General features: G+C 44.9%; 1 protein-coding gene across 1 annotated transcript; it reads right to left on the minus strand.

Moving 5' to 3' along the window:
- Positions 1-548: 548 nt before the first annotated feature.
- On the minus strand, positions 549-8,885 carry SYNGR2 (synaptogyrin 2). The gene is made up of 4 exons (XM_030208655.1): positions 8,709-8,885; positions 7,810-8,047; positions 867-1,003; positions 549-748 (listed from the first exon to the last, which is right to left on the minus strand). Exons 1-4 carry the CDS (start codon positions 8,805-8,807, stop codon positions 551-553), a joined length of 672 nt encoding a protein of 223 aa, XP_030064515.1. The 5' UTR covers positions 8,808-8,885; the 3' UTR covers positions 549-550.
- Positions 8,886-16,863: the final 7,978 nt, after the last annotated feature.

Raw genomic sequence — 16,863 nt, forward strand, 5'->3', positions numbered from 1 at the left:
ATCCTATCTAACCCCTGTAATTGAGTACAGTATGAAAGCAAAAAAAAAAAAAAAAAGTAATTTGGCACATAAGTATCCAGCATCACAAGCCCAGCTCCCAGCCATGATATGACTGGGACCACATTGAGGCTTTGGTCTGTGAAACGCGCTCTTTGGAGTGTAACAGTTAAAGGCTCTGACAAATAACACAGAGCAGAACTGTTGAGCTAAATGGTCTACTGGATTCTTTCAGAAGCATGTGTTAAGGCTGCAGCACACCCCTCTCACACATTGTGTTACACTTTGACAGCAGTAACTTTGGGTCTGAAGCTAGAAGTGGCCTAGGGGGCACACAGCCCAAGGGTGGAGGAGAGCTTGCATTATGTCCCTTTCCTTAAAATACAGCAATAGCACTCGCAGGAGATGTAAGAGGTCATTTACTTTGGACCAGGGTCGCTCAGCCCCAGTACAGATCTGCATTCAAAGCTATTCCCTCCCCTTATCCACCCTGCAGGACAGGAAACAATACTTTGAGTGGCCCTTGCCAGCCCATGTCCCTCAGCTGCTTCTTTCAGTAAGCTGGGGGCTGGTAGCCATCTGTGTTCTCCTGGTTGTTGGTGAAGGGAGGCTGCTGACGGTAGCTGTCGCTGCTGAGGTTTGGGTAGCTGGAATAGGGAGTTGCTGCATCATGAGTTGGGTCCACATAGCTTTGAGAAAAGTCTTCCACCCCCAATCTATATCTCTTAAAAGCCAGACAAGCTTGCAACGCCTGCAAAGAATGAGAAACGAATGCACATCAACACTACAGTATGTGCCAAAGCCAGAAGGGTCAGGAACCCTCAATCTCTGGCACAAAGAGAAACCAGCCTGAAACAAGCTGCACCTACCCATGTGAATATAGAGAAGAAGCTGAAGGCAATGGCTGCTCTGGCACTGCTGGCTCCAATAGGAGCAGGGATCGTTATTGATAGCCACTGGTTGGTCAAGAAGCAAAACCCAACGAACCACAGAAAGGTCCAAAGTGCTGAAAAATGAAAACAGGAAGCCAAGTTCAGCTTAATAGAATTTTACCTCCTGTAACTGCAGCAAAACAGTGGCACACTAACAGGACTGCCCAGAGTATCTGTATTAGCCACAGCACTTCAGGGCAGTGGCGTAGCTACGTGGGGCCTGAGGGGGCCTGGGCCCCCTCAGATTTGGCCCTGGACCCCTCCCCTGGCGTCGCCAACCCTCCCCGCCAGCCGAAGTTCTGTGTCTTCAGCCCGTCTCTGGGCCAGCGTGTTGCTGCAGTCTGCAGCAGCTGATCTGATTCTGCAAGCGGGAAGCCGATTCCCTTTGCGTGGTATGAATCATCCTGACGTCCTGCACGTAGGAACGTGCAGGACGTCAGGACGATTCATACCACGCAAAGAGAATCGGCTTCCCGCTTGCAGAATCAGATCAGCTGCTGCAGCAGTCTGCAGCAACTCGCCGACCCAGAGACGGGCTGAAGAATCTTCAGTGAAGACACAGAGCTTCGGCTGGCGGGGATTGGGGACCCCCGCCAGCACAGGTACTTGACGGCGATGGCGACGGGGGAGGGTTGGCGATGCCGAGGGAGGGGTCAAAGATGGCGTCAGCAGCGGCGGGGGGGGGTCGGCGGGGGGGGGGGGGGGGGGATGTGCCCCCTCACCTTGGGCTCTGGCCCCCCCTCCCGCCGAAGTCTGGCTACGCCCCTGCTTCAGGGTAGTACGAAGGCTGCTTGAAGCAGCACATTTCATTTATAAACAGAAAATTGTTGCTATATTTTGGCCATGTGATACCAAATTGAAATGGTGGAAGGAGAATAGATGGCTATCCACCGTCTGATTCTGAGTTTTAGATGTCATGGTAAAGCATTTGAAATGAAGGTTCTCTCCTTTACTATTTGAAGGGTAAAGCAGTGGATTTTGGGGGTGGGGGCTATAGGACAATTTGTAGTAATTGATTTGAATCTGCATAGTAGATGATGGCAGAAAAAGACCTGCACGGTCCATCCAGTCTGCCCAACAAGATAAACTCATATGTGCTACTTTTTGTGTATACCTTACCTTGATTTGTACCTGTCCTTTTCAGGGCACAGACCGTATAAGTCTGCCCAGCACTATCCCCGCCTCCCACCACCGTCTCTGGCACAGACCGTATAAGTCTGCCCAGCACTATCCTTGCCTCCCACCACCGGCTGGCTCTGCCACCCAATCTCGGCTAAGCTCCTTAGGATCCATTCCTTCTGAACAGGATTCCTTTGTTTATCCCACGCCTGTTTGAATTCCGTTACCGTTTTCATTTCCACCACCTCCCGCGGGAGGGCATTCCAAGCATCCACTAATGGAGCATCTTCCCACAATGAGGTGTATCTGAGCAGTATTGCATCAACTTTTAATGCTTAGAGGCTAATGTTTAAAAAATTCCAGCTGGATGCACTTCTCAGTCCAGTGGCCAGTATCTTTACATATGACTAGTTTCCAGGCCATCATTGTTTTTTTCATTTCTAAATTGTCATTTCTGGAGTTTAGTTCACCATTTTGGAGCAGGCATTGTGAATTATGAGCAGATATTGGGCTTAACAGTGTATCATCAGATCACAAGTGCTGTCTAATTGGAAATAGACCTAATTCTGTCTGTGCCATAACAAAAAGTCAGAGAAATGGTGGATTATTGTTTTTAGACAACTCATGACAGCATAGGAAAGCATTTACCAGAAGCAGTGCTGATGTCTGATTTCCAGCCACACCCCTCACTACAAGTAGAATTTCTCAGAAGTCATCTCCTAAGTGGATGATGTTTCCACTACATGAACTGAAGCATTTCCTAACTTCTTATAGTGTAATTTATATTACCAATCACTAGCTAACTGAAGAGTGTTACAAGATGCTAGACAGCTAGCAAGAGACAGGAAATGAGACAAGGGGCTTCAAAAGTGTGTTGAGGGAGAGGGGTCATTAGAAAAATCGGAACATAAGAACAGTTAAGCTCTGCAACTTGTTGAGACGATGCATTAATGGAAGTTAGCATATCTGGCTTTTAAAAAGGGTTGGACAAGTTCCTGGAGGAAGTGTCCTTAAAATGGACATGGGGGAAGCCACTGCTTCCTACTACTACTTAACATTTCTAGAGCGCTACTAGGGTTACGCAGCGCTGTACAAAATAAACAAAAAAGAACGGTCCCTGCTCAAAGGAGCTTCCCCTGGGACTGGTAGCATGAAATGTTGCTACTATTTGGGTTTCTGCCAAGTACTTGTGACCTGGATTGGCCACTACTGGAAGCAAGATACTGGGCTAGATGGACCACTGGTCTGACCCAGTATGACCATTCTTATTAAGAACACCGCTGAGCACCCTGTACACTATACTCTTTGGGAGGTTTTCTGACCCCTGATGCAGGCTGAGTTGGGTCATTTGTACAATAAAAATTGTTGGTGACTTCTTGTTTGGCCATCTCTGCAGTTATCCTCCTTCCACTAGGGCTCTAATTTCCCTAAGAGTAGCCACACTGGGTCAGACTAATGGTCCATCTAGCCCAGTATCCTGTTTTCCAAACAGTGGCCAAGCCAGGTCACAAGTACCTGGCAGAAACCCAAATCATGGCAACACTCCATACTACAAATCCCAGGGCAAGCAGTTGCTTCCCACGTCTGTCAATAGCAGACTATGGAGTTTCCCTCCTGGCGTTTGTCCAAACCTTTTTTAAAACCAAATATGCTAACTGATGTTACCACATCCTCTGGCAAAGGGTGTTTTGATAATATATCACCCAGGTTGGCACAGCAAATTCAATTTAAATTGTTGTTGCTGGTCCATCAGAGTATGTTCAGTCGGCAATGTACCCTTTGCTCTTTACACTAGCCCTTGTTGTCATTACTGTTTGTACGGGTCTTTCCTGCCATTTTTGTTGCCACTATGCTCTCTTTAGGGTGCCTATCGCTCCTCACGTCTCTACAAACGCCATATGTTTTATATGAGCTTGTGTATACGGATATTTCCTGCCCCCTTTTTGTTAACACTATTTTAGCTGTCAGAAAATTAACATTGGGATTGCTTTCATTCTCCCATTTTAAATTGTCTTCTGCCATTCTGTTTCTAGATAGATAGATATTATCTTTTAACAAACACTATATATATATATATATTTTTTTTTTTACATTTGTTTTATATTTTTTTCCTTTTGTTTGCTAGCTGCACACTTTTAGAAGATAGTTTCTTCTTCCAGAAATCAGTATAGCAGTATACAGGTACCTTCTTTAGAATAAAGTTTTTATAATGTCTTTTATAATTAGTCTTTTACAATAAAATTTCTTTGCATAAGGCTTCTAAAAAGACCACTTCTTAAAATTAACTTTTTTTTAGAATATCCTATTAGTGGTAATATGAGACAGATTTCATGATATGAATCACACTTTTGTGTTTGATTTACATTTTTGAAATATCAGTGTTAATGAGACAGATTTCATGATAAACTATACCCTTAAGTTTATAACATGAATCACACTTTTGTGTTCGATAACTGTTGTATAGAGTACAGATGTGGAGTATGTACTCTTGTCATTCTTAAATAATTGTGGTGCAAAAATTGGGTTTGATATATACATCATTCCTAGATATTTTTAATTTGTTTTTTTTTAATTAAATTTTACATATTAACGTTTATTTTCTGTATACTAATTAGGCTGTATGTAAAAGCCACTTCAAACGTTTTGCATATATAAATATATAAAAACATATATAAAAGTCTATTTTTTGTATATTAATCAGGTGTTATGCAAAGGTCATTTTTGTAACACTTTTCCATTATATATGTACTTGTTTCAAGATTCCTATCAGCTTTAATGCAATAAGTTTATGTCTTGGATTTGTAATACGTTTTATTTTCTTTCAATGTTGCATGTTTACTTTTAGTCTTTGGCTAATAGGTTAATTACTTTACCATGTATATGTTATGTATTGTTTTAGGGACTCCCGAGGCAGGTCAGAGCGGCCGAAACACGACTCATGTTGCGTGTTATTAATAAACTTTTGCTGTGAACTTTTTTTGAGTCCAGTAGAAGTTTTTTTTTTTTTTACATCATTCATTTTGTCTCCTTCGCTGTGACTTTGTTCCATCAGGGCTTATATCATGATTTGTCACATTTGTATCCCACATTTTTCCACCTATTTGCAGGCTCAATGTGGCTTACACAGTACTGTAAAGGCTTTAGTCTAGCCCGGTAGAGAAACAAATACAAGGTGGGGTAGAGGGTTAAATAACGGCATTTGCCAAGTCCAGTAAAGAGACAAATACAAGGTGATATTGTGGTGGAATACAGGTACATGTGTATCAGGTACAATGGGGTTTGATGAGAGAAAGGTTAGATATGGTGTCCATTACGAGCTTTGGTTTTGCTGTGTTGCTGAGTGTAGGTATCTATGTGTAGGTATGATGTCTCTGCTATTTGTGTGCAGCTCTTTAGCATTATGTACCATCAAGGGTGTTGTGTTCTACTAATGCTGGATTGCTCGTTATACCAGATTTAAGGTGTCTGCAATTACAATTTACAAGAACTGGTGCTTTTTCTGTGGCTGGAACTCAGGCATAAAATAAATTGCCTTGCTCTTTGAAAGTCCAACAGAAAACTGCATCATTTAAGCAAATGCTGAAATGTTATCTGCTGGACTTTCATGCTGATCAATGATGATTTCAGGTGTTTTCTTGCTCTTGTACTTATGTGAATTTGTTATTGTACCGATTTATGATTTGTATGGTTGTCTTTTTCCTGTTGTGTATGTTGGGTATAAGGTGGGATATAAATAAATGTCTGCTCGTCATTTCATACCACTCCATGCACTCCCAAGCTTTTTTTTTTTTTGTTACATTTGTACCCCGCGCTTTCCCACTCATGGCAGGCTCAATGTGGTTTACATGGGGCAATGGAGGGTTAAGTAACTTGCCCAGAGTCACAAGGAGCTGCCTGTGCCTGAAGTGGGAATCAAACTCAGTTCCTCAGGACCAAAGTCCATCACCCTAACCACTAGGCCACTCCTCCACTGTTGCTACTATTTGAGATTCTACATGGAATGTTGCTATTCCACTAGCAACATTCCATGTCGAAGTCGGCCCTTGCAGATCACCAATGTGGCCACGCAGGCTTCTGCTTCTGTGAGTCTGACGTCCTGCACGTCAGACTCACAGAAACAGAAGCCTGCGCAGCCTTCTACATGGAATGTTGCTAGTGGAATTGCAACATTCCATGTAGAATCTGCAATAGTAGCAACATTCCATGTAGAATCTCCAACAGTAGCAACATTCCATGTAGAATCTCTAATAGTATCTATTTTATTTTCGTTACATTTGTACCCTGCACTTTCCCACTCATGGCAGGCTCAATGCGGCTTACATGGGGCAATGGAGGGTTAAGTGACTTGCCCAGAGTCACAAGGAGCTGCCTGTGCCTGAAGTGGGACTCGAACTCAGTTCCTCAGGACCAAAGTCCACCACTAGGCCACTCCTCCACTGTTGCTACTATTTGAGATTCTACATGGAAGTCGGCCCTTGCAGATCACCAATGTGGCCGCGCAGGCTTCTGCTTCTGTGAGTCTGACGTCCTGCACATACGTGCAGGACGTCAGACTCACAGAAACAGAAGCCTGCGCAGCCTTCTACACGGAATGTTGCTAGTGGAATAGCAACATTCCATGTAGAATCTCCAATAGTAGCAACATTCCATGTGGAATCTCCAATAGTATCTATTTTATTTTTGTTACATTTGTACCCTGCACTTTCCCACTCATGGCAGGCTCAATGCGGCTTACATGGGGCAATGGAGGGTTAAGTGACTTGCCCAGAGTCACAAGGAGCTGCCTGTGCCTGAAGTGGGAATCAAACTCAGTTCCTCAGGACCAAAGTCCACCACCCTAACCACTAGGCCACTCCTCCACTCTACTTTAAAAAGTAGATCTACTCCTTGATCTACTTTAAAAGCTGATCTATTTCCTTTTTCATTATTTGTAGTAGTAGCCCAGTTCCCTTCTAGTTAATGTGGAATCTGTCCTGGCAGCAACTGCCTGATGATGGTGTAGGAAGAAGGGCTTCAGATTCATCTCATTCTGTACACAACAGGTCATGTGTGGTGAGGGGGGGTGGGGGGAGGGTTAGGGGTTATGTAAGGAAATATTTCTTCACAGAAGGGGTGGTGGATAAGAGGTACAATCTCTTCTTGAAAGCAAACACAAGATATGCAAGAAGCAAAGAGGATCCCTAGCTGAGAGGATAAGGAAAAAAAGCATTTAATCCGGTTGAGTTTGTATTGTAGCAAGAAGACAAAAGCACAGACTAGCTGGGTTCCGAGTCTCTGTCCTCATTCTATACTGGTGTGATCTGTAGGTTATCCCTTACCATCCCATTCCACTCTATGTATGCATGGGGGTCCAGCCCAGGGATACAGCTCCATTACAGATAATCCCTTGGATCTGGGAACCTCCTGCCCTTATACTACTACTACTTAACATTTCTAGAGCGCTACTAGGGTTACGCAGTGCTGTACAGTTTAACAAAGAAGGACAGTCCCTGCTCGAAGGAGCTTACAATCTAAAGGATGAAATGTCAAGTTGGGGCAGTCAAGATTTCCTGAATAGAGGTGTAGTGGTTAGGTGCCGAAGGCGACATTGAGGAGGTGGGCCTTGAGCAAGGATTTGAAGATGGGCAGGGAGGGGGCCTGGCGTATGGGCTCAGGGAGTTTATTCCAAGCATAGGGTGAGGCGAAGGAGAAAGGGCATTAACACTCAGCTGTTAATGGAGCTCTCTCAACAACCAACACACATCACTCTCCCTGTAATTACCTGAAAAGCCAAGGTCTGCAATGACAATGTACTTGCGATCAGTGACGTTGCTGATCTGCGGGAAATAAATATCCAACGCAAAAAAGAAAACAGATCCCAGCAGGGCCAGAACTCCAATGGCAATACCATAGCGACAGGCATCCGCGTTCTGATTAAAGATGCACTTCAGCTCGGATTCGGAGGGGTTGTTCAGGTATCCCTCACCAATGATGCAAGCAAAGACAATGAGAGCAAACACCTAGGGCAGAAGAGAAGAGAAGTGAGCAGTGTGCACACTCGGAACAGGACAACTATGCCATGGTTACAGGTGCAGCAGCAGAATTACCAGGACCCCCTTCAACTGCACAGCTGCAGGAAAAGCCAGAAAGCCTGTATTTATAAGCATACACGTGTGAGCTATTTTCAAAGGGATTTAGTCACAATTGTTTATTGAGCCAGTTAGATTCATCCCCTTCTCCATAACGTGTACTTTCAGAACATATGTATTGTACACTGCATCCAGAGGCATCTGGGTTTGATTTATGGTGGATAATCTGGACTTGAGAAGAGCTGATCGCTCTTATATGCAATTCAGTGCTTACCGGGGGTCAGGTTACGTAGCAGCAGTTTTCGCTGCACCTTAAACTCGTCCACTAGGTGTCGACATTGTACAATGAGCGACTCCTTCCCTAAGGGCTACGAGTGCAGTCAGCAGCCCGGATGCTTCCAAGGAGAAAATCTGCTCTGCAACTGCAACCCCTGCCTGCTATTGGGTTTCACAGACATCAAACGTTTCCTGCAGCACAATTCAGGCTGCGCGTCTGTCCATCAAGCCAGCCCCCACCTCTCTGCTTCCACAGGTCACGTGCCGGGCTACAGCTGCCCACACTCGTCAACGCCCGCCTGAGCCCCACACTCACCGCATTCCCAATACGCAGGACGGTCTGCGGCTGCTGTAGGAAGCGGCCCAGCTCAAAACTACCGCCTGCCTTAGCCGCTCCGTAGGCGCCGCTCTCCATGCTGCTGCTGCCTGCTGCTGCTGCTAGTGGTGCTCGTGCCGCTCCCAGTCTCCGCCCGGAGCCGGATCCGCCTTGCCCAAAGTAGTCACGCCCACCCACACGAGTCGCGCTAACGCCATCTGTGGGCGGGGTCTGGCCTCTAGGGTAAACCACGCCCTGCGCTCTACGCTCAAGGAGGTTTAATGAAGCCGGGACGGCGTGACGTCAAAACGTTGAAGCCGCCAAAACAAACTATGCTTCCGCGTGCTTCTTGGTACGGAATTAACCAGTTCAGCGTGGTAAGCCACCGGTTCCAGGCTGTCCTTGGTTCATTGCGGCGTAACGCTGGGGAAGCTGCTATGGTTTTTATGTAAAAACGTCTTTATTGTCATCAACCAAAAATAAAAGGCGTACAGCGCAGCATTGCAAATATTTGAAATATAACCCTACCCCCCCCCTCCAAACTGAGAGAATGCAAAGCCTAAGAGGGTATAGACCTCACGTTTTGTTTTGCTGTGACCAATATGGCGCCAAACTCCACCCACTGCCTTCAGCCCAGATAATGAGCCAGATAGGCTCGTGCGTCGTGCCGTCTGCTCTTATCAAAGCTCCTCAATCGACAGTCGAGGCCACGCCCCCCACCAATCCCGAAGGAAAGGGCGGGGTTTGGTGACTTGTATTGGGAAACGTTCTGTTTCTTGTTCTGACCGGAAGCCTGGCAGCTGAGTCATGTCATCATGTGTCTTGTGGGAGGAAGAGCGTCTCTCTTTGTGTACAAACTGATTATACATGTTTGTAGAAGATCTAACTTCCCAACTCTCCCAAAGGCCCACTCTAGTACTTCACTATTCATAATTAAGTACAAAGTGGATGTTACAATTATGAAAATTGGACAGCTGATGTTTCTAAACAAGGTCAGGTCATCAAACTTTCATTGCCCCAGGCCATATAGACTAACATTTTTCTGTTTTCTTTTTCATTTGATAAGGACATAAGACTAGCCATACTGGCTCAGACCAATGGTCCATCTTAGGGTTACCATATTTGCCCTAAGGAAAAAAAAAAAGAGGACGCATGCCCTGCCCCCGTCACACCCTACTTACCCTGTCACTTTAATCCCCCCCCCCCCAAACAAAGCCAGATTCCCTCTCCCCCCATGTAGGAGAAAATATGCTTTTAAACGATTTAATAGGGGTCCATATAGCGCTATGGAGGAGTAGCCTAGTGGTTAGTGCAGCAGACTTTGATCCTGGGGAACTGGGTTCAGTTCCCACACTGCAGCTCCTTGTGACTCTGGGCAAGTCACTTAACCCTCCATTGCCCCAGGTACAAAATAAGTACCTGTATATATGTAAACCACTTCAAAAGCTAATCAAGAAATGCATTAAGTTATGTCCAATAAAAAAGGTATCATCTTATTTTCTATTCCATCTTTTATTTTGTTTGATTTCTATTGATAACCAAAATACCACAGAAAGGCAGTATATCAAGTCCCATTTCCCTTTCCCTCTATGTTTGTTTACACTTTCAAACAACAATAGAACTAGGGGACACAAGATGAAGCTAGAATCTGATAGATTTAAAACAAATAGGAGAAAGTCAGTGGCGTACCAAGGGCAGGGCGGTGGGGGCGGTCCACGGTCCACCCCGGGTGCCGCATGCCTGTCCGCTACGTTCGTTCTGTGCTCTCTCTGCCCCGGAACAGGTTACTTCCTGTTCCGGGGCAGAGGGAGAATGGAAATGAACGAAGCGGACAGGTGCGCGGCACCCCCCCCCCCAGCGGCGTGCACACGGGGGGTTCCTTCACCGGGGGGGTGTCCTTTCGCTGGGGGGGGGGGCGCATCGGCGATCCGCCCCGGGTGTCAGCCCCCCTAGAAACGCCACTGGAAAAAGTTTTTCTTTACTCAGCGTGTAGTTGGACTCTGGAACTCGTTGCCGGAGAATGTAGTGACAGCAGCTGGCCTTACAGAGTTTAAGGGGGGGGGGGGGGGGTTGGACAGATTCCTGAAGGAAAAGTCCATTGAACATTATTAAAAGAAAAAAAAAGGGAAAAATTATTATTATTATTATTATTTTGTTTTGCCGGTTTCTTGAAGCCTGGATTGGCTGCTGTCGGAGACAGGATGCTGGGCTTGATGGACCCTTGGTCTTTTCCCAGTATGGCGGTGCTTATGTGAGTGATGGAAGGAGGAGAGAGAAGGTCTGGGGCCATATAGCCAGAAAAGAGACCATTGTTTGTCTGACAATTGCTCCCCTGTTACTCACTCTTTGTCTCCTTTAGAATTTTTTAAGATGTATATGAAGGAAGTATTACAATAGTCTTTTGATGCTGTTTATATCAGAAATCCTTATTACTTTCCTAGAGGTTCTAAGTTAGTTAACCAGGAAGGTGACTTTGATCATTTAAATTCTCCTGATAGTTTAGATTTAACAAAGTTTCTGAAATCGTCTCGATAACATTGTTAAAAGGGCTGCACTCTTGGTTTTGTGCTCTGTGGAAGAAAATACGTTAATCTTGAAAGCTTACTTTAAAAAGCAAAGTGTGCCTTTTTGTGGTCAATGTATCCAGGCCTACTCAGTTAAGGCCTGGATACATTGACCACATATCCTGTTAGGCTAAGAAGCTTGGTATAGGGGTAAAGCGTATGATTGGTCTGCATCCTGTCTGACCGTGTTCTGTTAGTTCAGAGCGGAGAAGGGTTTTCTAAATCTATTCCCATTTTGAGAGGGGCCCCACAGGGGTCTGCTTTATCTTCACTTTTGTTTAACATTTATATGGCCCCTTTGTGTGAAGGTTTTGAAACATTAGATGTTGAGTATCAGCTGTATGCCGACGATACACAATTCTTTTTTTTTCCAATAGTATCATGGGAAGAATAGTTGTCCTTGTGTTTGACATCTTGTAGGAATACAATTTGTAAGTGGATGACAACTAATAAACTTAACTTAAATGTGGATAACACTGAAATTCCCGTGATAGGGGGAAAAAAAGAGGATGAATGTGGGCCTCAGACTCTTCATGTGGGTGCAATTGATGTACCAGTGCAGAAGGAGATAAGATTGTTGGGTTTAATCTTGGACAGTCGTCTTTCAACGAAAGAACAAATTATGTATGTAGTTAAATCAGCTTTCTATCAGTTATGGATGTTCCTTCATTTAAAACCCATGTTTCCAGCAATTTAAGAAATAATTAAAAGCACAGCTTTCGTTCAAGCATATTATTGATATCATGTAGTTTTAGAAGTTATGACAGCAGCACCTTATGTTTTGAATTATGTTTATGTTTCTGTTCATTGATAATGTTTTGTTTTACGTTGGTTTGTATGTTTTTATGGAAACCACCTCGTCTATAGGCGGGTAAGAAGTGTTTAAAATAAAATCCTATATAATAAAATGCACCTCCAACATTCTGAAGCCAAGAAAGTGAAGCCTTCAAGCCTTGAAGCATTCCTGCAACGTTCCGGAACTACGTGTTGTCAGTTGATGAGATGGAGCCTTACAGAGCGCACGAATGCTTCAAGGCTTGAAGGCTTCACTTTCTCACACACACTCACTCTCTGTCTCTCACATACACTCTCTCACACACAGACTCACACACACACTCTGTCTCTCTCTCACTCACACACTCTCTCTCAAACATACACACTACAAGGAAAGGGGGGCATGGAACACGCTGGGGAGGAGAGGGAGGGGGGCATGAAACTCAGAGGGAAGGGGGGGCCAAGAACTTGGAGGAGAGGGAGGGAAGGGGGGCCTGGAACTCAGAGGAGAGAGAGGGAGGGAAGGAAGGAGGGGGTCATGGAACTCGGAGCCCCCAAACACACACACTCACTTTGTCTCTCACATACACTCTCTCACACACTCTCTCTCTCACACACGCTCACACACACATACACTCTCTCTCTCTCTGACACAAACACACACACACTCTGTCTCTCACTCATTCTCTCTCTCACACACACACTCTCTCAAACATACACACTCCGAGGAAAACCTTGCTAGCGCCCGTTTCATTTGTGTCAGAAACGGGCCTGTTTTACTAGTAAATAAATAAGTTGTAAAGCCTTCTTACTGCTCCGCCTAAGGCTTTGGCGGGGGGGGGGGGGGGGAGGCGGTGGCACATTTTTCCTAAGTTGTTTCCTAATTGTTTATTTGTTGTTTTAACGGGTTTATTCTTTACTTTTCTTTGTAATGTGTTAAATTGGCTAATCCAGAAGTTTCCTCCTTGATGTTGTCTAGATTGCAAGTATTTGTAAAATTCAATTTCCTTCGGTTGTGTTTCTTCAGCATATTCTTTATTCTTTTTGTGTTTATGTAATATTTAAACTTCTCAATTAAGAAAAATCAATTGCAGACTAATATAACAGGCATGCCACTCTGGATTCAGTGTACTCTAAACTGGGCCTTAGAGTAGGACTCTTACGTAAGTACATAAGTATTGCCATACTGGGAAAGACCAAAGGTCCATCAAGCCCAGCATCCTGTTTCCAACAGTGGCCAATCCAGGTCACAAATACCTGGCACATCCCAAAAAAGTACAACACATTTTATACTGCTTATCCCAGAAATAATGGATTTTCCCTAAGTCCATTTAATAATGGTGTATGGACTTCTCCTTTAGGAAACCGTCCAAAATTTTTTTAAAATTCCGCTAAGCTAACCGCCTTTACCACATTCTCTAGCAACAAATTCCAGAGTTTAATTACACGTTGAGTGAAGAAACATTTTCTCTGATTCGTTTTAAATTTACTACATTGTAGCTTGAGGGTCACGTGATGCTAGGCGACGGGGAGGACGCCGCTTGTTAGAGCTCTGGGTCCCCTCGGGTAACAACAGCCCCTAGCACCGTCAAAATCGAGTCAAAACCCACAAAAAAGCAACAGTAGAAATCGGAATACTCACGCAATAAGCTGCAGGAAAACCAAGCGGTACGGCGGTCGGAATGGCCACGAAAACAACTCGGAAAGAGGGAGCCCGAAGCCGCGTGGGAGAAAACAAAATGGCGGAGACCGGCGCGACTGGCGAGTCCGTGAGCTCAGCCTGGGCGGCGGAGATAGCAGCTGAGGTCTCGGCATTGCTGGAGGTGTCGGTAGACAGGAAGCTGCAGAAAATATCAGATCAGATTGGGCAGATGGACGATAAACTGGAAAGTCTGCGAACCGATTTGACGGGATTCCAGCAGAGGATGTCCGATGTAGAAGATCAATGTCTGCAAACTGAAAAGCAGCAAAAAGAACTGAAAGATAGATTGGACAAGCTGGAAGCAAAAGTAGAGGATCTGGAAAACAGATCGCGGCGCAATAACTTGAGGCTGATCGGTTTGCCAGAGTCGCTCCGAGAGGTGGAGTTGGCGGGATTTCTGGAATCATGGCTGCCAAAAGTGCTAAATAAGCCACAACTGGAGAAGGCATTGAAAATAGAGAGAGCACACAGGCTGGGGAGAGCCGAACAGAATGCGGAGAGACCGAGAGTGGTAATCTGTAAGATACTTAACTATGCACATAAACAAGAAATATTGAGGGAATGGAGACTAAAAGGAAAGATTTTATATGAAAACAACAGCGTGCTCTGCTTTCAGGATTTTTCAACCGCAGTTGCAGCCCAACGTCGACAATTTACTGAAGTATGCAAACGCCTCTATGCAAAAAAAGCAAGATTTGCTCTGATGTTCCCGGCAAAATTAAGAATACAGCAAGAGGGCAGATGGCATGTTTTCAGCTCACACGTGGAAGCTTCACAGTTTGTCAACCAAATGCTGGGAAGCGGGGGAGCAGAGAGTGAACAGACACAAGTAAGAGGCCAGAGGAGTCCATGAAGAGAACAGCTCGCCAAGGCAGGCGAAAACAATAGAGGAAGACGACAGTAGGAGACACAGTGGAATATTCAAAGCCACAGGGAACTTGGACTCACATCAAGACAGATGATAAAATCTAAGAGCCAAGCAGGGACATTAGAGAATAATATGCTGAGCACTCAGGAGCATAAGCTGGGTAAAGTATAAAGAGAAGTTGAAAGTTGAAGCTGTTTAATAGGTTGATTATAACTGTTATAAGTGAATGAGGGCTATATCTGTTACAAGTCCATGAAAAGAAACGTTTAGCCAAGAAAGGCTAAAATTCTAGAAGAAGAAGACAGTGGAGGACATAGTGGAATACCCAGAGTCAAAGGGAACTTGGACTTACATAAAGACAGTGGATAAAAACTCTGAGCCAAGCAGGGACATTAGGGAATCATATGCTGAGTGCTCAGGGTTATAAGCTGGGTAAAGTATAAAACAGAGTTAAAAGTCTGAAGCCGGGTTCCAAGATGATTCTATCTGTTATAAATAAATGTTGGTTATATCTGTTACAAGTAAATGAGAGATAAAAAGATAGAAGTTATGGGGAACAGCAGAATAACAAGGAGGACGGTGGGGGGGGGGGATGAGGGGAGACAGGGGCGTGACCAGTTCTCTAGCGAGAACGGTAGTCTGGTCCTTCGGGAGCAGCATGAAGGAAAGGGGACAGGGACGGGAGGGAGGGGGGAGGGGGGTAGCAAGGGGTTTAGATGTTTTGGTTATAAAGTTTCCTTTTGTTTTAATCTCTTTTCTCACAACACAGGTAACAGCGAGAGGGCGGAGACAGGAAGTGGGTAGACGCGGAGAAGGGGGAGGTACCCAAGGGCTGGGGGGTGCATCCTCACCAATACGAGATATGGAACAGAGAAATGTCAATAAGAATGTGAAATGGGATCGATTAAATTAGTTTCATGGAACGTGGGGGGGATTTCATCACCCATTAAAAGAACCAAAGTCCTGCAGGCTATGCGACGGCATAAAGCAGATGTGGTCTTTCTCCAAGAAACACACTTAACAGCGGTGGAACATAGTAAATTTCAGAAAGGCTGGGTGGGGGAGGCGGTGGGGTCCCCGGCGAAGGGGAAAAAAGGGGGAGTGTTAATGCTGTTTCGAAAAGGGTTGCAGATACAAATAAAGTCGGTCAAAAGAAGTGAGGAGGGTAGATATGTGCTGGCGGAGGTGGAATGCGGAAACAACAGGTACATTTTTTGTAATGTATACGCACCAAATGTCTTTGACCACAAATTTTATAAAACCCTAATAGAACTGCTGAGCCCCTTCCAGGAGGGCAATATAATACTTGGAGGAGATTTTAATTTGGTATATAACACCCAGATGGATAGGTGTAGCTCTGGGACTAACACAACAAGTAACAGTGATAGAGGCCTGCCCTTTCTGTGCTCGACTTTAGACTTAATTGATATATGGAGGGTACTACACCCGACACACAGAGATTATACGCATGTGTCCAGGGCGCACTTGACACAATCTCGTATTGATTACTTCTTGATCTCTCGGGGCCTATTTGCACAAACACCAGCAGCAGAAATAGGACCATGCGAAATATCAGATCACTCACTCATATACATACAGCTGCAGGTGTCTAGAAATTGGGGAGGAGGGAGTAATTGGAGGTTCCCCTTTGAATTATACCGGGATCCACATTTTAAGGAATATATAAATGGAAAGTGGAAGGAGTTTGAAGAGCATAATAGGAGCCACCAGCAGCAAACAAGTTTATATTGGGAGACAGCAAAAGCAGTAATGAGAGGGGAGATAATAGCATATAGGGCCCGAGCCAAGAGAATGAGGGACAAAGAAATCCTCCGCTTGGAAAAAGAGATAAGAACTAGGAGGCTGCGATTTGGGGAGACGATAAAGGAAGAGCAGAAAAGAGCACTATTAGCATCTCAAAGGGAGTTAAACGAATTATTACACCAGAGGGCTAGGAAATCACAAATGTATTATCAGCACCAGCTCTTCCAGTATGGGAATAAGGCGGGAACTTTATTGAGTAGGTTAGTAAAGGGGCAGAAGGGGCCTACTAGGATCCTACAAATTAAAGATGGGAGAGGGCAGACAATCCGGGAGACTGAAGGGATCATAAGCAGATTTAGGAACTATTATAAGGCATTATATGAAAAACCGTCAGACATAATCCCGGATAGTGAGGTATACTTGGCTAACCAAGAGCTGCCTAGGGTCTCAGAGACGCAGTTGGAAATACTGAACAACCCCATA

The sequence above is a fragment of the Microcaecilia unicolor genome, chromosome 6 (assembly GCF_901765095.1).
Source record: "Microcaecilia unicolor chromosome 6, aMicUni1.1, whole genome shotgun sequence".
Lineage (NCBI taxonomy): Eukaryota > Metazoa > Chordata > Amphibia > Gymnophiona > Siphonopidae > Microcaecilia > Microcaecilia unicolor.

What these genes read in the sequence shown, in the direction of transcription:
- SYNGR2 (XM_030208655.1), bottom strand. Translation starts at nt 8,807, where the DNA reads ATGGAGAGCGGCGCCTACGGAGCGGCTAAGGCAGGCGGTAGTTTTGAG. An exon ending in TGCAGACCTTGGCTTTTCAG is followed by an intron (nt 1,004 to 7,809) that starts GTAATTACAGGG and finishes TTCATTTTTCAG; the next exon opens with CACTTTGGACCTTTCTGTGG. An exon ending in TCTTCTCTATATTCACATGG is followed by an intron (nt 749 to 866) that starts GTAGGTGCAGCT and finishes CATTCTTTGCAG; the next exon opens with GCGTTGCAAGCTTGTCTGGC.